Genomic DNA, 21163 nt, shown 5'->3' with positions numbered 1-21163 from the left:
CTGTCACTTAATTTGAAGTCCTGCACATCAGGCCTAATTACTGCACTCTGAAGCTGTGGCCTCCTGGCCTGGGTCCAACCCACCGGTGGCGGATAGGCCATGGGAGAAGATAGAAGCGGGGAGGGAAGAGTAGAGTAGAGTGAGGAGATGGAAGGGGGAGAAGAGAGGAAGAGAGGGAAGGGATGGGGCATGAGCCCTGGTACCCAAACATGTCAGACACGCTAGAGCACCAAACTGACGCTTTACATTCCCATTAGCAGATTACAATATAGACGGAGATACTTATCTATTAGGGTTCACGAGAAGAAGAAAGGATGACCAGTTTCTACTTAACATTATGTTGTAACTGGAAACTATGCAGGATAAACAGTTTAGGAAACCAAGTGTATTGTATGTGTGGGATGACTGAGTAGCATGGAGGCATTTTAGATTGCCACATATTTTTCACCTATTGGATTCAAAATACCCGACACACGTAAACATGATATAGGGTGCCCGATCAAAAACACATCTTTTTTACATTTAATTCAGCTCGTCATGCTGACAACTTTGACGACGACAACCACAAAATGTAAAATCTTCAACAGTTGTTACGAGAAACCTGCACCACATCTCTGTGCTTATTATCAGATGTATTAGGTTAGGGAATCCATTTTTTTTTTGATACACAATAACTGTTAATGATATGCCTGAGGTTAACACCCCACTTAACATTTCATATTTGTCTTGGTAAGATGTATCTTATAAACATAAGGAAGTGAAATTTCATCACCAAATAAAGAGTGGGTGGACATCCTGCATGACACACGTTTTTGGTGTACAGAAAGCATACCACAGAAACTCTCATCACTATTATTTTATTATCCGACTTACAGAAGGCCTTGCGTGTTAACAAAATGAAATATAAAAAAATATGCAGTGCAGAAGAGATACAAACGATACTGTACAAACTTTTAAAAGGGAGTATCTCCTAAAGTGGAACTGACAGCATTTTAGAAATATGAAATCGTATTAAAATCTGTTCATATACACCCCCAGGAAGAATGACACGTAAAAAATATTTAAAAAATCTGACAAGCAAGCATAACGTCAATTTCCCATTTTTTCATAAATTTGGGGAATTACGTATACTAAGGTGGTTGTGAAAATTCTTTAGCAATATAGAGTGGGAAATTGGCAGTGCGTTTGGACAATTAATAGACTGCAGCAAATAAAACCTAATAAAAACATCTGTCTTGTCCAAGACCGGAGTCTACACAGACTGGTGTGCTATAGCAAATCAGAGCTACGGTAGGGCTTTATACAAACAAGCCATTTGCCACACGGGCCTGCCATCATTCACTTTGAACTGGACTGTGTGTTTACAGGCAGTTGCAACAGCACAACTTTAGATCATTAGAACACATTCGCCAAAAGCAACAAAATACACCTGAATGGATTTCTGCAAATATGTAAACACCAGAGTCCTCTTACATTTGGGAACATTACAATCATTAAGAGGTGGGCTCTCTCTCCCTCAGTTATGCAAATCAACAACAACAACAAGATCAACAACTAATGCTAGCCAGAGCAAGATGAGCTAAAATCTAACAAAGGGACATTAGATACAGTTGAAGTCGGAAGTTTACATACAATTAGGTTGGAGTCATTAAAACAAAAGAAATCAGCCAAGACCCGAGAAAAAAAAAATAGTACCTCTCCGGGAGCAATTTCCAAACGCCTGAAGGTACCACATTCATCTGTACAAACAATAGTACGCAAGTATAAACACCATGGGACCACGCAGCCGTCATACCGCTCAGGAAGGAGATGCGTTCTGTCTCCTAGAGATGAACGTACTTTGGTGCGAAAAGTGCAAATCAATCCCAGAACAGTGAAGGACCTTGTGAAGATGCTGGAGGAAACAGGTACAAAGGTATCTATATCCACAGTAAAACGAGTCCTATATCGATATAACCGGAAAGGCCGCTCAGCAAGGAAGAAGCCACTGCTCCAAAACCGCCAGAAAACGGTTTGCAGCTGCACATGGGGACAAAGATCGTACTTTTTAGAGAAATGTCCTAAAAATACTCTAACATTTCACATTCTTAAAATAAAGTGGTGATCCTAACTGACCTAAGACGGACTTCAACTGTAAACCGTCTCAAACTTATTCAGCTAGTTGGCTGTCAAAATTGCACTGATAAACAACGGGGAATTGTAGCCTACTCGTCCTTCTGCAGCTTGCCTGCCAATGCATGCTTGTCCCAACAAAGCACCCAAGCTAACTGGCTAAAGTTGGCTAGCTACTTCCAGACACAAACGAGAGAACACCTCACTCTGACCATTTCACTCACCGTAGCAGAGCTGGTTAGGCTGTTTACATGTTAACTAAATTGTTTGTGATGGACTATCACATGTTTACTGACACTGGTCATATTCCGCAAGTGTAAATGCATCAGTCATTCTGGGCTCTGGCACACTCAGGCGAGAGTGCACTGAAATCGGAGTAGAGAGCCAGAGTAAATTTGCAAACGCAAGAGATATGCTAACTGAATAACAGTCGTTCAAATTCTTGCTAGCTAACCAAATGACACCTGCATCTCTAGCTGTGTATAGCCACCGAAAAACAATGAGGGGAAGAAGCCAGTCACTCACCCACTCCTCCAATGGCATGACATCCTCCTAGCGTTAGGCTCCGCGTTTTTAGCTTATTACATAAATAGATACTCTAGCCTATTAGTCACGTTATGACTGACTTGTGACCATTGCCCTTGCTAGTTCGATTGTATTGACATTCCCATCCTTAGTTACATTCATCAGTTTTTGTCCAAAATATTGAGTCATTGAAACGGTGCATCCCGATTGGAGGAAGCAAACAATGTACCAGGCCAGCTGTGATTTACAACCTGATAGCAATATTTTTGGGGCGAATTATATTAATCATGCATTGAACTGCATCCAACTACTCTGCCAACAATGCCTTAGTGTACATCATGGAATGTTTAGTCAAATAGAAGCTATTTCTTAAAACCGTTACAAAGCGATTTTGTAGCGTAAACTGGGAATTTGACTTTTTTTGACTGGTATTATGATTGTTTGTTTAATATCGGCAAATTAGTTCAAATTAAAGCTGTCAGTTCCACTTTAAAAAGCGGACAGTGAGAGGAAGGTGAGCGAGGGTGGCTGGAACACAGAATGAGAAGAACAACTCATTCTGATTCTAATGGGTCTGCCTTTTTCTTGGGTCTACCTCTGCCTCTCTTCAGGCCAGGAGTGGTCTGAGTAGCCATCTCCACCAGTATCTTCTTGGGGCTAGCAGCCTTCTTCTTTGGGCTAGCAGCCTTCTTCTTTGGGCTAGCAGCAGTCTTTTTAAGGGTCGCTTTCTTCTTGGGGACGACTACCCTTTTCACTCCATTCAGCTCTGTAGGGAGGAGATTACAATTTAAAAACGGTAAGATTTAACCTGAAGAGAGGGGAGAAGGAAAAAAGGAAAGGAGATTCTTACCTTTCTTTTCAGCTTTTCTTTTCTTGGCGGGAGTGCCGTCGGTCTCGTCATCAGCCTCCTCTTTATAATCTACCGCTCTCTTTCTTTTGGGAGTCTTCTGTGAGGAGAGGGAAAGAAAAGAGGGATGAGAACAAGTGCAGAGAGAGAGAGCGACAGCAAGAGAAACAGCGAAAGAGAGAGCGAGCGCAGTGGTCAAATCTCCCGGTCCGCTCGCAGAATCCTTGGAGGAGGCCGAAATCAAACATGAAATGAGAAACTCTGCTTGGGTACACGACGACGACCGAACGTTTACATCTGCCCAGAGCCTTGTGTGACATCCGAGCAAATGCAAATGATCACTGCCATCTCGCAGAGTAAGAAAACCTTCTACAGGAATAATCCATTCAGAGTACAAATTAAATTATGGTTTCCATGACCGTGACTATCTAAATAACAACAATGGTCAGGGCTAATTCTGTTTCTTGGGTCATCATTTAAGGCACCTGGAACTTTCTTTGGGGTCAAAGTTGAGATCTGATGGTTTAGTAACTGACAAATCTTTGCGGTCAAAGTTGAGATCTGATGGTTTAGTAACTGACAAAGCAGAGCTGTATCCGTACTTAGTGAGGTGATCCCCTTGGTACCATTTTCATAAACTATGACTTCATTTCCCCCCCCCCCTTATACAGATTAAAGACTAAAACGAAATAATAACATGAAATCATACCGGCCGAGAATGAGGCGACGAGAAAGATGCACTTAACGACAGCAATCAAATCCTCCATCTCTCCTTCCTTCCCTCCTCCCTCCCTTCCACCTTCTCCTGCATCTCTCAGACTGTATAATGAACGCTCGCCCCTCTCTCGGACTTGAACTATCACTCACCCAACCCCCCCCCCCCCCCCTCTTCTCTTCCCTCTCTCCTCTCTGCTGACTTCCATTTTGCCAATTGCTACCTCATGATTACCAGCAGACCCTGCTGAGCTGAACAGATTGGCTGGATAATTACATACAATAACGGCAGTGGGCAGGTAACCCTCAACTGGCATGGGCCAGCTCCCCGGTGGCACCTTCCATATGCAAACGGCATTGTGGGTAGTGCGAGGAGGGGGGAGGAAGAGGGGCTGAAGGGAGAGGGGAAGAGGGAGGAGATCCCTCCCTCTGCCGTGAGAGCGGTGCGCTGATTGCGGGGCCGCGCCGACTCCAAGGTTACCGTGTCAGCAAATTTGTGATACATTAGCGAGGGATAAACACAGGTACTCAGACCTGTCGGAGAAGAGGGATGGAGGGAGGGAGGTAGAGAGGAAGGAAGAGGGGAAGATAACGAAGAGAAGAAAGGGGAGAGGAGGAGGGAGATAGGTAAGATGGAGAAGAGAGGGCAGGAAAGGGAGGGAATTGTGAGAATTGAGAGAGCGGGGAGGAGAGAAATGGAAAAAAGGCTTTTTGAGATGGTTGGAGGAAACCCAGTGTGTAAGCCAGAGTAATGTAGAAATGGCTTTGATCAGCAAAATGAAGGCTCTGTGTGTGTGGTTTGGGTGTAAAAACGGCAATAAGCAGCGGTCAAGGTACATCTGTTAAAAGCATCACACCTTAATTGGATTTGAAAATCAATGCACTTGGCAGCCATTCACACTAACGTGCACAATTAGTCTGGGATCGCGCTCAGGCATTTTTACATTTCAAATGGATTTTAACAGGTAAACACATTAGGGGTGGTTGAAATGGGCTCCGTTTGAAAGGCCGGGCTTCAAAAAGTTCTGGCGCGTGCCAGGTTTTAAATGCTGAGGCTACCATGACCGCACAGCAACACGTCTCTCTTAATGTGTTGGGCTGTGTGTGAACCGACCTCGACAGAGGACGATGGCCCGACTCCGTTGACCGAGGAGAACTTCAGCTTGTCGTCATCTTTGGCGCCGATCGACTTAAGCCCCGCCTCCAGAATGGACCGGAGCTTCTGATAGGCCGGCTTGTCTGTGTAGCCTAGAGTCTTCACCTCTTCCATAAACTTCTGAAGTTCGTCTAAAAAGGAGAGAAAACAATAGATATGGGGGGGGGTACAGGGTGCACACCATGAAAATACAAGTTTGATATTAATCACATTTATTGATGCGTTTCAGCCCCTGTGCTTCAGCTGCTGCCTTCCTCAAGGGAGGCAGAACAAAGCAGCACCATCTCCAGTATATAAAAAATAATTAAAATAATAATAATTTAGATGTTCCATTTATGGTAATATCTACTGGGAGATTTAAGAACACCTTTTAAGTGAGTCCTATCCACAATTAAAAAGGTAGCTAGCTGCATCGGTTACATTTCTACTGTTCAATGTAGCACACAGTAGAAAATAGTACGAGGCAATGAATTTCTACCTGTTTCCCCAAGCTGCTCCAACAGCATTGTGATAAGAATACAGTCATCCAACACAGAGAAACAACGGACCATACTGAACCAAAAACAGACAAACTAAGTCAAATCAACGATTCACAACTGACGATAAACTGAAAAACTGACGCTCCGAACGGCTGTTATCTAGGTGTTGATCCACCTCTATGCAGACGACACCATTCTGTATACTTCTGGCCCTTCTTTGGACACTGTGTTAACAAACCTCCAAACGAGCGTCAATGCCATACAACACTCCTTCCGTGGCCTCCAACAGCTCTTAAACGCAAGCAAAACTAAATGCATGCTCTTCAACCGATCGCTGCCCGCACCCGCCCACCCGACTAGCATCACTACTCGGGACGGTTCTGACTTAGAATATGTGGACAACTATAAATACCTAGGTGTCTGGCTAGACTGTAAACTCTCCTTCCAGACTCACATTAAGCATCTCCAATCCAAAATTAAATCTAGAATCGGCTTTCTATTTCGCAACAAAGCCACCTTCACGCACGCTGCCAAACATATCCTCGTAAAACTGACTGTCCTTCCGATCCTCGAGGATGTCATTTACAAAATATCCTCCAACACTCCACTCAGCAAACTGGATGCAGTCTATCACAGTGCCATCCGTTTTGGCACCAAAGCCCCATATACCACTCACCACTGCGACCTGTATGCTCTTGTCGGCTGGCCCTTGCTACATATTCGTCGCCAAACCCACTGGCTCCTGGTCATCTATAAGTCTTTGCTAGGTAAAGCTCCGCCTTATCTCAGCTCACTGGTCACCATAGCAACACCCACCCTTAGCACGCGCTCCAGCAGGTATATCTCACTGGCCATCCCCAAAGCCAACACCTAAATTGGCCGCCTTTCCTTACAGTTCTCTGCTGCCAATGACTGGAACGAATTGCAAAAATCGCTGAAGTTGGAGACTTATATATCCCTCACTAACTTTAAACATCAGCTATGTGAGCAGCTAACCGATCGCTGCAGCTGTACACAGCCCATCTGTAAATAGCCCATCCAACTACCTACCTCATCCCCATTTTGTTTTTATTTACTTTTGCTTTTTTGCACATCAGTATTTCTACTTGCACATCATCATCTGCACATCTATCACTCCAGTGTTAATTTGCCAAAATTGTGATTACTTCGCTATTATTGGCCTATGTATTGCCTTACCCCCTTCCCCCATTTGCACACACTGTATATAGATGTTTCTATTGTTATTGACTGTACTTTTGTTTATCCCATGTGTAACTGTGTTGTTGTTTGTGTCGCACTGCTTTGCTTTATCTTGGCCAGGTCGCAGTTGTAAATGAGAACTTGTTCTCAACTAGCCTACCTTGTTAAATAAAAGGTGAAATAAAATAAAAACAGGATTTAAAAAAAGGTGTTAGCTACTGCACTTCCTTCCAGTTACACTCCTTCTCTACTCGCATTCCTTTCCTCTCTCCTAATACAGCACTGGCACTTTGACCTTGGGGCTAAGTCAAGAGAGAGTGAGGAAGAGAGGAGAGAGGGATGAGGAGAGGAAGTGGCACGGTGCGTCAGCCCCTCTTCCTTCTGCTCCGTCGCTCCCAAACTGTTGTTTACCGTCTGGGTGAAAGCTAAAATAAGTCACACCAAACAGAATTAGTGATGATGGCGGACACAACAGAACCATGACGGCTCCACTGCAGTCACCTCTCTCTCTGTGCTGTTGTGATGCGTGTTGCTGTACGCACAAGACAACAGCCCGCGGAGAAATCTCTCCTTCTGTCACACGGCTGCCACAAAGCGCAGAGCGGGCGCTGCCACATAGGGATCAGAGGAGAGGAGGCCGACAAGAGTAGGCGGAGGGGAGGAGGGAGGCAAGGCCCTGGCTTTAGGATTAAAGGGATAGTTAAACTCCCCAAGTCAAAGTTTGTTATAAGGCCCAGTGCAGTCCAAAACGTGATTTCACCTGAAACGTTTCCACACTATGAAGTTGGAATAATATTGTAATATTGTGAAAATTATGAAAATGCCCTTTAGTGTAAGAGCTGGTTGAAAAGACCGCCTGAAACTTCAGCCTGTTTTGGTGGGATGGGGTTTTGGCCTGCCTGGTGACGTCACCAAGTGGTAAATTAGTTAATAGACCAATGAGAAAGAGTTCCAAACCTCTCTGCCAGTAACAGATAGTTTTCAGACCACTCCCAGACAGTCCTAGCAAAAGTCTTGCTTGAGAAATTGCTCTTTGCTAAGATGCTATTTTTGTTTCTTTTTGACCACAATTGAAAACAATCACAGTAAAGGTACTTAATTGTTAACTAAAAAGGATTTGATATCGTGTTCCTACTTCAGATAGAATTGTCTTGTCGACTAGGCCCCCTAGTCCATATTCTAAGGTGAATGATATGTAGAGCCAAATTAAATCTACAGGCCTCAATACTGTACGAATGACAAATCGTTCAAAAATAAAATCATAGATATTTAACAAATCCTCAAAAAGTTTACACCATATTTGTAGTGTTTTCACTCTAAATGGCTAGAAAACTTCAGTGAGCACTCTAGCCGTCCCCCATACTGACTCTCACCTATGCTTCACACTAATGCACTCAACACATATGTAAGTTCACGGCTTCACAACAAAGTTAAAGTGGAAAGTTTTGTTGCGGTCGGAGAATTAGCGGTGGTGCTAATGAATTAGCATTCATTACGAGGGAAATCGGCAGGTCCCATTATTATGGAGTGAACAGCCACTCTCCTCTCCGCTGTGTGTGTGTGTGATGAAGAAGTGCTTCAGTTCAATTAGGGCTGGTTGGGGCTGTGAATGGAGCAGAGGCAGGGCATGTAATGTGGAGGGCTGAACTCACAACGCAGGTGTTCTCAAGGACCACAGAGAGTCAGTCAGTTCGGCTAGTAATGGCGACGTAACTGGCAAGTCCCCACAGCAATATGGACTTCGACGTCCACACAAAAAGGAAACTGATACGAGGGGCGTATCCAAAGGAGTCCAAAATAAATAAATAAAAAGTGAATGAAAAGACCTCACCTGGCTTGTCTTGTGAGGAGAAACACTTAGACATGAACTCTGAGACGTTATCTCTGCATCTGTAACGGGGGGGGGGGGGGGGGAAACTTAGAGGGATGTGCGCACAAATGTGTGCTTGTGTGTGTTCTGCACATGCAGGTATGTGTGTGACATCTTACCGTAGTTTTGAGTCTCTGACGTAGAGAGAGTCTTGCAGCTTGTCTTCCCAGGGCAGTTTACTACAGAGCCACTGGACCATACAGTACCACAGGATCTCCAGATCACTCCTTCTACAAGGTGCTGTAGACATACAACAGTTGAGTTGACCAATAGACACTAAACTCTGGACTTACATTTGCCGACATAATCAGCGTTGGAGCTGTTGAAATCAGCCCGCGTAGGTGTGCATTACAGCAGTTGTTGTGGTTATCCAATTGCAAAGCGTGATTGTGAGAGCAGCCCACCCCAATGGGCTGTCGCGAGGTTGCATAGCAGAAATGTGCAGAAACGTGGGAATTTTTCAACGCAGCTCGCGAGCTCTCAGGTCGCCACCCATTAAGTGGGTGTGTCCTTATGTTTCCTCCTCCCATCGAAAACGACTGGTCGCTGGTAGCTAGGTGTGAACGGCAGGTTATATACACCTTAACGACTGGTCGCTGGTAGCTAGGTGTGAACGGCAGGTTATATACACCTTAACCGCTGGTAGCTAGGTGGTGTTGATACAAGTAAAGACACATTAAAAAAAATAATAATAATAATTAGACACTTGACCAGACAAAATTTCAAAATCGAATGTTAAAATGTTCCGTTTCAAACCATTTTCCCGCCACCACATGCTCCCAAATGAACGTGCCCTGGCTTGGCTCAGTCAGAGGTGAGGTGTGCTGTACTTACAGACTCCTTTGTGTGCATCGATGGAGGTGAACTCGATGGTCCCGTCGTGGCACCTCTTAGGGTCCTCCTTGTACTCCTTCAGTATGCCTTCAGGAGAGTACCTATAGGCCAGCCCATAATCTACTAAATAAACCTAGAGGTTTGCAAACAAAACAGACAAATTCATGCATGCACACACACACGGACACATATCCAACCTAAGGAATATACACGAGATGGGCCTAGAACTAGTATATTACTAATAATAAACTGTACATGTGTACGAAGTTCCATGCTTTTATAAAAAAGTGGGGGGGGGGAAATCACCTGGACTACAAGAATAAAATAGGGATCTTTCCCTTTCAATAAGATTCGATACATGGGCTCCGATACAGGAACGATACGTTATACAGTAGTTTGAAATGATTCCATACGATTCGATTTGATTAGAGAACAAATCGATGCAATTTGGTTGGATGCACTAACATTTGTTGCATAAACACATTCATTTCCTATTCTAAATTCAAATCTGCTGCTGATGGAGCTCATGAGCTGGGCCTCTCTGAGCTAGATCTGTCTTGAGCTGACTTCTATGTGTGTGTGTGTGTGTGTGTGTGTGTGTGTGTGCGTGTAAACAATGTATGGTCTATGTACTACGTAGTCACCTGAGCTGAGCCATAAGGGAGACCAATACCACCCCACTATAAGATTGTGGGGGGGACAATGTAGCCTGTTTTTTGTCCCCCCCCCCCCACTTTGTTTCTGAAATCACCATCACCCACTAATTAACTTGTCATTTTGGCAGATTCAATGTTTAAGATAGCAATGTATCAATATTTATTGTTTACAAATTAGCTATGACATAGCCAATGAATATATATAGCACAATTTTGGATTTCACCCCATCTCAAAATCGAAGGGTTTCGACCGACAGTTTGGAAGTTCTCCTCTTGCTTCAGCCATGCAGTGCACATTGCAATAATGATAGCTCATTGTATATCTAAAAATGACCATGAAAGCAAAATGACCAACGCTGTTGTTGATGATGTCCCTGATCAAAATAAAAATCTATGGTAAACCCCGTTTAGGAGTTAGAGCCAGATTAGAGTTGTCTCTGGCAGCTTACTTTTATTTCGGTAAAACACCCTGTTCAACAGCACATAGATAACAATAAACCTAGCAAATGACATCGGTTGTCACTCAACTAATAAAAGCCCAACATCACGCAAGTAAGTTTATCACTTGAACGCTAAAAGGTGCCACGCAGACGTGCAAGATCAGGAACAGGCCACCAACCTGGCATTGGTAAGCACGCGAAACTGGGCATAGCACTCAGTTTGACGAGGTCATTGATATTGATGCCAGCAGCATACCACCCTGCATACCACTGCTGGCTTGCTTCTGAAGCTAAGCAGGGTTGGTCCTGGTCAGTCCCTGGATGGGAGATCAGGTGCTGCTGGAAGTGGTGTTGGAGGGCCAGTAGGAGGCACTCTTTCCTCTGGTCTAAACAAAGATCCCAATGCCCCAGGGCAGTGATTGGGGACACTGCTCTGTGTAGGGTGCCGTCTTTCGGATGGGACGTTAAACGGGTGTCCTGACTCTCTGAGGTCATTAAAGATCCCACGGCACTTATCGTAAGAGTAGGGGTGTTAACCCCGGTGTCCTGGCTAAATTCCCAATCTGGCCCTCAACCATCACGGTCACCTAATAATCCCCAGTTTACAATTGGCTCATTCATCCCCCTCCTCTCCCCTGTAACTATTCCCCAGGTCGTTGCTGCAAATGAGAACGTGTTCTCAGTCAACTTACCTGGTAAAATAACGGTAAAATAAATTTAAAAAAAATAAAAAAATTGCCTGGGGATGTTTGGCACGCACGCAAAATGACGTGTAGATCAATGACAGTCAACACAGTTTACAAGCAGTTCGACACTGAAAGAGAGGACCCATCAGTCGTCCCAAAAGATGGGTTCGGGAAGGTAGAAGGAACGCAATATGAGCAACAGCAGCAATTCGTACCGCTTTTCTGACAGACGCGTGCTACATTTGGATAGGTTTGGTTTCCACGGACCGATGCGCACCGGCGAATCGTCACATCCGTACAACAAAGCATAGAATACAAGTCATGGCTACAGTACAGTAGGTGGCTCCCTCCTTGCTCAAATCATCAGCTCCCAGAAAGTCAAACAAATCTTCCCAACAACTGCAGGGAGGGAGGGAGAAGGCAGATTGAGAGAGAGCTAACCCCGAGTCTCCCAAGGGGCCGCTTTCTAAATTGTCATTTAAAAATAGCACTTTAATAACACACCGTGGATACATTATTAATCTCTAAATTAAATATTTGCCCCTGCCCCCACCTTGTTTGCTTGAAAGATCTCTTACCAGTCATCTAATCTCTCCCCTGTTTAGAGGAATGATGAACGCCCCCATCACCCTCTTCTCTCTCGCATTTGTTTAATTGAATCTAATGAACCAGTGGCAGGAGCATAATCAAATAAATAAATATATCCAACGTTTTTTTCAACTTAGCTACATATCGGGTCAAAGGAATTACTTCCCTTGAAGAGGTAGAGACAATCATTTGAAATCGTACCCAGACTGAGAAATAGGCCTCCTGTGAAACTGTAATCCACTTCACACAAAGCACATAGCCAGGCTACATAGCCCTGATAATATAGTGTACCATGTACGCGAGCCATATCAGGACTAAAAGCTCCACTACATGACCGTTTCTCAATCCATTCCCGCGGTGCCGTCACACCCGATTGAACTAAACTTTTACATCAAGCAATGGCTTAATAACGAGCTTAAATCGGGCGTGTTAGCACAGGGCCAGATCAAAAATGTGTCAATCAATGCAGAGTGAATAGCACAGGTGGGACAGCCACTGACCTGATTGGGGTTGTCGTGGCTGAGGAGGAGGTTGGAGGCTTTGATGTCAGCGTGGACATACTCATGCTCATGGATGTACTCCAGAATGTCAAGCTACACAAGTGAGGGGAGAAGAGAAGTCAACATATAAATATCAAACCCATTATTTACTGAGATAGTAATGCATAGGCAAACAAAATGAGGGAGAATATTTTTTTTAACACAACACTCAAGACACAGTAAATTAAATAAACAGCCAACATTATTTTAGAGCGTGAATGAAATAAATCAATGCTTTAGTTAGCTGTTGTTTTAGTCTTTCCCCCCCCCCTTTGGCTCGGTTATATAAAATCGGCAGTTAAGATGACTAAAACTCACGAGTCTCAGTCCGAGCTGCAGGACCAGTTTTCGGGGGAACCTCCTCCCACTCTCCTCAAACTTCTTCTGCAGGTCCGTCCCAAACCGGTCCATCACCATGAACCTGTACCTGGGAAGGGAGGAACCAGAGGGAAACAGATTCAGGGTGCATCCCAAATGGCACCCAATTCCTATAGTGCACTACTTATATGGCACCCTATGGGCCCTGGTCAACAGTAGTGCACTACAAAGGCAATAGGGTGCCAATTGGGAAGCACACAATCGCATATGTTAATCAATCAAGATCACTTTCTTTGCAGCTGGAGAAGCAGTGGGTTGGTTGGACATTCATGAATGCATAACTTTATGAGTGTCTGTAAAGTAAACAATTGCTATGTTGGTTCAAAGCAGTGTTGTCACGATACCAGAATTTTGACTTTGATACCAGGTTCAGTATCACGATACTCGATACCAAAATGCCACCACGGCGAAACGAGAAAGCGTATTTGCCAAAGTCATGGAATGGCACTTGATCCACAAATATTTTTGGTTTGTTCAATATCACTACATTTAAAATGTTTGAATGTATGCATTAATGAATCAATTAAACAACCAATTTGACGCCGGTAAAAAATAAACGAAGTATATAACAACATAACATAATAGTCTATTGATAAACTGGGTAAATCAAGATGTAGCCTAGGCCTATTCACAATGCAGGTGGATGCATATTAAATAGGAGTGTGTGCAGGCATTGAGTTATTGAGCTTGTTTTGGCTGATTTCAAATCAAATGTTATTTGTCACATGCGCCGAATACAACCTTACCGTGAAATGCTTACTTACAAGCCCTTTTCATGGGCCTACAGTTGAAAAACAATATTTCCATTCAATTTGGGACTTGTTTTCAATATCTTCTTTAATAAAAGTGTGTGCTGTCTCTTTAAGACCCATGATGGCATTCACACACACAGTTGCAGGCTCAAGCAGAGATGATTTTGACTGGGAGAGACGTGAGGCTGGGGAGATTAAGTGAATAAATCAAGTTTTTCGGTGACAATCAGCTTTGAAATCAGCAATATTCTGTGGACAGGGTAGAGCTAGCAATGAGTAAGCGGAGCAGGCACGGAGCGCTAGCGCTATGAGGGGACATCGGCTGCGTTGATCGACTTGATCCTCTCTCGATCAGTAGATGACTTGAGAAACATTTGACAAAAGTACCGAAAGTAACAGAAATTCTAGTACCGAACTGTTTTTCATGTTATACTATCGAAAAAAAGTACTAAGGTTTCGGTATATTGTGTAACACTAGTTCAAAGGTATTTAAATGAGGCTGCCATCAAGGTACTGAAAAAAAACAGGTTTTAAAAGGGCACTAGTCAATACCTTTTCCCTCCTTTCTCATGCAGTCCAGACCCCCAGTACTTTGGCACTCCCAAATACTTTGTCTTGTGAGACTTCATCCAACTCTGAACTACAATACAGAACAAGTGTAGAACGGTTATAAAACAATACTACATATGAAAAACAGCAAAACACTCACCTAAAACAACATTACAACATGCTAAAAGACAGTCACTTGTTAAGGGTTAAACTACATGACTGCAAGTGAAAAGTAACAGTAAGGCAAATCAAGGTAGTACTATTTAGCCTTCATACGAATGCTTCTAAACACACCTCCTAAAACTTGGTGGTGGTGCTCAAAGTAATGAGAAGGATAATTCCATGGGAGGGGAGCCAGAGGCAGTCGCAAGCTAATCTGCTACCGGGACAAATATTTACCAACAGACACCACCATATCCCATGAATAAAATATGAGCCTTCGTTCCTTAGTAATATAACAGTTAATTGTCAGGGGAGATTGACATTTGGATTGTTATGATATAAAATGAAAAGTTGTGGCCTTGGGGCGAACGCAGGAGCCAAAGGCACCATGTTGGAGAGAGAAGACCTCACTGCATGGCCCTACTACTTCACTTATTTAATTAAGAAAGTTGTTCCATTTCTCTATTCGTGTTTGTTAGTTCCAGTGTTGAGGGACCGCGTGGGTGTGCGATCACGAGGGAGGGAGTGGTATGTGGTATGCATACTTAGATCCGGCTTGGCAGCTCGCATGTAGAACTTGAGCTCTGAGAACAGTGGTCCGTTGTCACTGGGCTCCTAGATGAAGAAAAATAAAAACAGGACAGCTTTATTCATCCCATTAGTGTCAGTTTATGACATAATCAGGAGCATAAGATCAGTTATACTCATCCTGGAAACACTACACAGAACATGCAGCATAGGTAAGCCTGGAGTCATGCAGGGTAGTCAGAGTATATTGTCATCAACTGTACAGGCATACAGTAAGGATGCTAAATGTTTCCTTTGTCTTGCGTGTGCATGCATGAGATAGAACTGAGGCCAATCAGGCAATCATATACAAAAAGGCATGGGTTACCAAGCCAGAGTTGTCTTACCACTTTGATGACATATGGGGCACATGCACCAACCGTTTCAGATGAATTCTCATCGGCTGTAAAACAATAACAGACCTCAGACTAGCCTAGAGTTTAAAAGGGAATGGGCTGGAAATACATATGCAAGACATGTAGTCCTCCTGATCTTCTGAGGTCAGCGGATGAGGAATTCCCGATCAATAATCAATGAACTAGCCTAGATGTGTTTTATAACCCATGTTGCCATGCCTCTCTTACCCAGATAGAGCAGTCCGAAGCCGCCCTGTCCAATGGGGGCTCCCAGTTTCCAGGACTTCTTGCCAGTATCTGTAAGTACTTCTCCAGGGGGGAACTCCTCAGCAAGCTTCCTCTTTTCTGGTCCTCTGCCCTTCCTTGCTGCCTTGGCTTTAGGGGGCATCTGGAGGGACAGGATAGAGAATCTATGCAATCTAGTGATACATCTAGCAGATGTAACAGTGCTTCATTCAACAAAACTATCTTGTCACTGCCAGCCAGTAAGGGAGCCTGGCTCCTCCCAAAACATATAGCTTGTTATAAAGCTAGCAATGCCTTAATTTGACCTACACCAACATAAAGCAGTTTACTTGAATGTCTCGGTGAAATTTGAATATGACGTGTAAACAGCATATCACATGATACATCACTTGAGTGGCAAGCGACTGAATGAAGGTAACCAATAAGGTAGCTAGCACATAATGCTCGTGGCTGAATGGAAGCAAGTCCCCGCATTAATGTTCCAACATCTAGTGGAAAGCCTTCCGAGAAGAGTGGAGGCTGTTATAGCAGCAAAGGGGCTCCAACTCCATATTCATGTCTATGAATTTGGAATCAGATGTTAGACGAGCAGGTGTCCATATACTTTTGGTCATGTTGTGTAGCTTATTATCGTCAATCTAGCCAGTTTCACTTTCACCAAATGGGTCGAGAGGGTTTTCCTATTTAGCTAACGTTATTAACTACTAGTTGGTAGCAAAATTTTGCGAACTTAAACGCCAATATCGGGTAAACAAGCGTGCATACGTGTGAAAGATTGTCAGGCAATTTCAAAAGCCAGTGAACATATAGCTAGTTAGCTTAACTATTTTGCTAACGTCGTAGATACATTAGCAATGGCCTTCATTCTGATGAAGCCTTGCCTTTGGATGATTAGATTGCAAAACCTAGCGTTGTCGTGATAATCGTGTTCTTAAACACGGTATATCAATATATCTAAAGAAAGGCATTGGATTTCACATGTTTATAACATAAACCTTTAACGCAAACCTCGCTGACTTTGTTGTTATTTCCAAGCTATCCTCGAAGCTTCTCAAAAATTCCCGCACTACAATCCAACCGGAAATCGATTGGCGCATTCTGCAACACTGCTCAAGCCTATTGGTCAGAAACACTTTCTTTAATTTGCATATTTACAGGGGTGCTGGGAAATGAAGTTCTAAATCGAATGTGACGTTGATGCAGGTGCTCATGCTGAGGAGGAGATGGAGGAGGATAAAGGAGTAGAGCAGCAGCAGCGTATACCTCTATCTACATGCAAAAGTAGAAACATTTGATAGGTTTAGTAAAGGTAGTAGAGATTGGAGGCAGTACATTTGTATGATATATATTATATATTGTATAATTATCAATTATATTGTAACCTATTTTATACAAGTTTAACGGAATTATTATTGTACTTGTTGCTGGCCATTTGATAGCTTTAGAAAATATCGGGTTTCACTTGCATCACATGGCACGGGCTCATGAATAAGATATGGGCACATGAGTAGCCCTATCTTGTTTCTAGCCTGAGCATCTCCCTGGAAGTGTTGCACTGGAAACCTAAACTTTGGGAGAGTTTGAATCCTGTGGTCACTAGACGAGGAGTTTATTCAATGCCATCGCTTTTATAACAAAACGTGTAGTTTGATGACCTGTGAGCTACGACTGTATAAAACAAGAATGGCCCTTGAGATGTCCAACGGTAAACGGATAAAACTCGGAGCGCTCTGGTGACTCGAATCCAATTGCGCCCCTATCCAAAAAATATCCTCCCCAACCGGGAGATTCATACTGGACGTTTGGAAGCGGAACGAACGATGACTAGACGCAGTGACAGCGATAATGACGGAGAGACTTCATCCCCGTCTCCGTCCTGGCGCCCAAAGAAATGTAAAGGTGAAAAGCATGTGTCTTTCCCTCCGGATGAGGAGATAGTGTCAGGCTTCGCTGAGCGCAAGGACACGATCAATGGTGAGCTGATGTCCTCTACCTCTTCTCATCCTTGATGGCTCTGAGGGAATAAGGGAGGGATAACTTTTAGTGATTGATATAGGCCCACTTAGAATCTGCACGTAGGTATGGTATAGGCCAGTCGGCATAGGCTAATGTTGTTCTGTGTAGTGTGGAGGGCTGATTGATGTAAGGTAGACCTAGCACTAATCAGTTTCATACTCCACTCATTGGACACTTTGACATTTTACATGGTCTCAAGATCAAGTCTCCTGATTTATATTCTGGTCCTCCCCTCTTTCCCTCCCTGATTCCCCACCCTCCTATATTTATTAGTGATTTGCATAAACATGGTAACCAACACAGAATCGCAGCAGTATCTCCTAGTGACCTAAATGTTTTGAAGTAAATTAATTAATTACTGTATATATGTTTTAATTAATGGCAAGGATTTAAGCATCCTGAGGCGCGCACACACACACTTTTCTAATCAGATTCAAGATAAGTGTTTTTATTGGTTTAGAGGGAGCTGTCATTCTCTGGATATACTTACATGATGTTTACAGAACCATTGGAATGACTATGGAGGCCATTATCATGTTATGGTTTTAGTGATAAGTGGTGTGAAATACATTGTTTGTGAGCGTTATAACTTTAGTGTGACAGAAATTATGTATCAAGTTTGAGACAGTCAGTGAGTCAAGTGTTTCCAAGTCCTATAGGCCTAGCTACACCTGCTAGGCTCACTCCATAAGGCATCTTGGATGAATTTGATCGCTTGATTGGTTGATTTATCAGGCAGATACTCATTCTCTCTGCCCTTCCCACTTCCAAATGACTGACATCTTCTCCCTTCCCCACAGTCAGTCAATCAGAAGTGTACAGTGTGCATCCAAAATGGCACCCTATTACCTATAAGTGCACTACTTTTGACCAGAGCCCTATAGGCCCTGGTCAAAAGTAGCACACTAAATAGGGAATAGGGTGCCATTTAGGATGTGGGACAGTTTACCATCCATATGGCCTAAGCACTTTGGAGTGGGAGCTCCCAGTTCATTGGGACAGAGAGACATTAAGGTGGGTAATGAGTGTATTCTTCTATTTTAGTTGACAGCCTCACCTTGGCAGAGGTAATTGAGGCCTACAAGAGGAGCTGCGACAAGCACCAGGTGGAACCTAAACCCAAGATTCTGGAACAACTTGAGGTACATTCCACAGAGATCCTATTAAAAGATTAGTTTCATGTAATTCTATGGTACATCCGTAGAAAATATGCTTCTAGAACCAAGACTGCTTCAAAGCCATATTTCATATATATTGTCCCTAAAATCTTTTATTTCAACCCATTTTTGCCAGTAATTGAAACCTGGTATGGGGTCGTTTTAACCCTCCCAAAATAATCCCCAAATAACCTTGTTTTTTTACAGTATACAGTACATGTTGCACTGTGGCACATTAGTAGTGAAAAAGAAAGACAATTATGATCAGTTCATATCGGTATAATACCCAGTGATATGAATAATCTCTGACTATACTGATTTGTGGTGACAGGATACATTTTTTGTCAAGTAAGACAAGATTTTACCACAGATAGGCAGAGATACTGTGGTCCCTTGGCTTTCTAGCAGACACTCACAGTAGTAGACACACAGTGTGACTGCACATATTAAAATTCCAAGGGTAATTTGGATCAGTTCGTTCAATCAGCCTCAATCAGGCTTATTGCACAAAAAAATTAGAACTGCATCTCTTGTGCAAATAAGAGGCTAAGAGCAGGTTAACTACTACATTGGATTTAAGTTAGTGGCTTTGTAAATAATAGCACAGCTGTAGACAAAAACAAATAAACATGGGCTAGTGCGGGTGTACACACGCACACACACACACACACACACACACACACACACACACACACACACACACACACACACACACACACACACACACACACACACACACACACACACACACACACACACACACACACACACACACACACACACACACACACACACACACACACACACACACACACACACACACACACACACACACACACACACACACGCACTCCGACATGTATAATTTATTTTATGTACTTACTTATTATACTTGGACCAGCCATGTTAAGAACATCAGTTTCCCTCCTGCATAAATGTAAGATTAGATCAAGGAGAATTCTTTGTTGGAAATTAGAGACTTAGCAGTGCTTATATTAAGCACACACACTCACACATTCCCACACTGTATTATGTTGGACGCACTAATGAACCCAATTGCGTTCAAAATGAATGTAGGTGGTCCTCCTAAAAGAGTAAAATATGTATGGTTAAGGAGTAGCTAAGAGGAGAAATATTTAGCCGAGAGAGAGAGTGCTGAGAGTGAATTCATAATAAGAGTATGCAAAATGAGAGTGTGAGCTTAAAGAGCATATTTATTAAATTAGGTATTTTCAGCAGGGTAATCCCCCTGAGGTTGGCCGTTGAAGACTATTTAAAGCTTTTATTGTACCCGTGGGCTTTCGCTGTTTCTTTGAAATGTTTTAAGTGGATAAAACAGTATTGCTTTTGGTTACATCTTCATAAACAATAATGGGTTTCAGCCCAGGGCCCTGGGCTTCCTTAGTTAAACACAGACTCTCTTACGCTTTCATTTCATTTTCCCTCTGAAGTCTGGAATTTCATGAAGCTTTATTTTCTGGGTTAGATCCTGTGATTATTTACATAATTCTGATAAGTCCTATCAACATAGTTAAGCCCTATTTAGGCATGGGGTAGAAAGGTTAACTTTTCAAAATGCTGCAATCATTCAGATTCAAATTGAGACACTTGACTTTGACATGAAGGACTGTTGTAATTTTTGTTTGAATGGCCCAATGGCAGCCATGTTTGCATCAATAAAGTACCTTACTCTAATAGATTTCCATTCAAATTTGGCAAAAAACTATTTCTCAAGCAATAATTTTGCTGGAATGTCTGGGAGTGGTCTGAGTGGGGAGGGGAAACTTAAAACTAGAAGTTATTGGCTGAGAGGTTTGGAACTCTCTTTGTAATTGGTCGATTAACCAATTTATCGCATGGTGATGTCATCATTGAGGCTGAAACTCCCGCCCACGCAAATCTGATGATTAGAAGGTCCTGTGTAGATTATATTTTCAACCAGAAACTATCAGGAAATAACACTGAAGACATTTTCTCTCACTTTTACAGTGTTAGTTTCATCAACTGTTGTACAATATGATACAAAACACAGGAACAACCGAATGTTGACTGCACTTGGCCTTTAAAGTATGATTTGTTTACTTTTATGTTCATTAATTTCAAAAGCACCTCCAATTTTATTATTGTCCTGTATTCATTTGGAGCTCTCACCTACAGTACAAGGGTGAAATTCAGAAATGATTTAATATGATTCCAAAATACTATAAGACTCAAATCACAATGACCTATATAGGATTTAGTATTCTCTCTGGGTTGTAGGCACCAGGTGGAGTAGCCTAAGCTAGGAATTAGTTGCTTGTTGTTGAATCATTTAATGAATAGATATCGGTTATT

General features: G+C 42.9%; 2 protein-coding genes across 4 annotated transcripts in view; one reads left to right on the top strand and one right to left on the bottom strand.

Annotated features, from left to right (window-relative positions):
* Positions 1 to 841: 841 nt before the first annotated feature.
* On the bottom strand, positions 842 to 16754 carry LOC139553284 (serine/threonine-protein kinase VRK1-like). 3 transcript variants are annotated; one of them, XM_071365452.1, is made up of 13 exons: positions 16674 to 16749; positions 15639 to 15798; positions 15402 to 15457; positions 15033 to 15102; positions 14329 to 14416; positions 12965 to 13073; positions 12608 to 12700; positions 9738 to 9870; positions 9023 to 9143; positions 8865 to 8923; positions 5313 to 5485; positions 3488 to 3584; positions 842 to 3403 (listed from the first exon to the last, which is right to left on the bottom strand). In XM_071365452.1, the coding sequence occupies exons 2-13, from the start codon at positions 15796 to 15798 to the stop codon at positions 3192 to 3194; spliced, it is 1371 nt and encodes a 456-aa protein (XP_071221553.1). In that variant the 5' UTR covers positions 16674 to 16749; the 3' UTR covers positions 842 to 3191. The 3 variants fall into 3 exon arrangements, with proteins under 3 accessions (XP_071221553.1, XP_071221552.1, XP_071221555.1); XM_071365451.1 differs by having other exon boundaries at positions 3049 to 3403; positions 16665 to 16754; XM_071365454.1 differs by having other exon boundaries at positions 3049 to 3403; positions 3488 to 3581; positions 16665 to 16754.
* Positions 16755 to 17158: 404 nt separating this feature from the next.
* LOC139553069 (protein phosphatase 1 regulatory subunit 37) overlaps positions 17159 to 21163 on the top strand; it is a 69719-nt gene continuing 65714 nt past the window's right edge. The window contains exons 1-2 of the mRNA XM_071365040.1: positions 17159 to 17630; positions 18717 to 18814. Of these exons, the coding sequence (XP_071221141.1) occupies positions 17477 to 17630; positions 18717 to 18814 (252 nt within the window). The 5' untranslated portion in view covers positions 17159 to 17476. The remainder of the gene's footprint in view (positions 17631 to 18716; positions 18815 to 21163) is intronic.

Source organism: Salvelinus alpinus, chromosome 25 (genome assembly GCF_045679555.1).
Source record: "Salvelinus alpinus chromosome 25, SLU_Salpinus.1, whole genome shotgun sequence".
NCBI classification, from domain to species: domain Eukaryota; kingdom Metazoa; phylum Chordata; class Actinopteri; order Salmoniformes; family Salmonidae; genus Salvelinus; species Salvelinus alpinus.
Note: the sequence above shows the minus strand (reverse complement) of the source record. Positions and strands in the feature narration are given on the sequence as shown.

Bases quoted from the DNA above. Each gene is read 5' to 3' on its own strand.
- LOC139553284 (XM_071365451.1), bottom strand. From the start codon at position 15,798: ATGCCCCCTAAAGCCAAGGCAGCAAGGAAGGGCAGAGGACCAGAAAAG. The intron at 14,417-15,032 runs GTATGCATACCA...TCTGTATTGTAG, and splicing joins AGCTGCCAAGCCGGATCTAA to TTCAGAGTTGGATGAAGTCT. The intron at 12,701-12,964 runs GTGAGTTTTAGT...TCACTTGTGTAG, and splicing joins TGCAGCTCGGACTGAGACTC to CTTGACATTCTGGAGTACAT.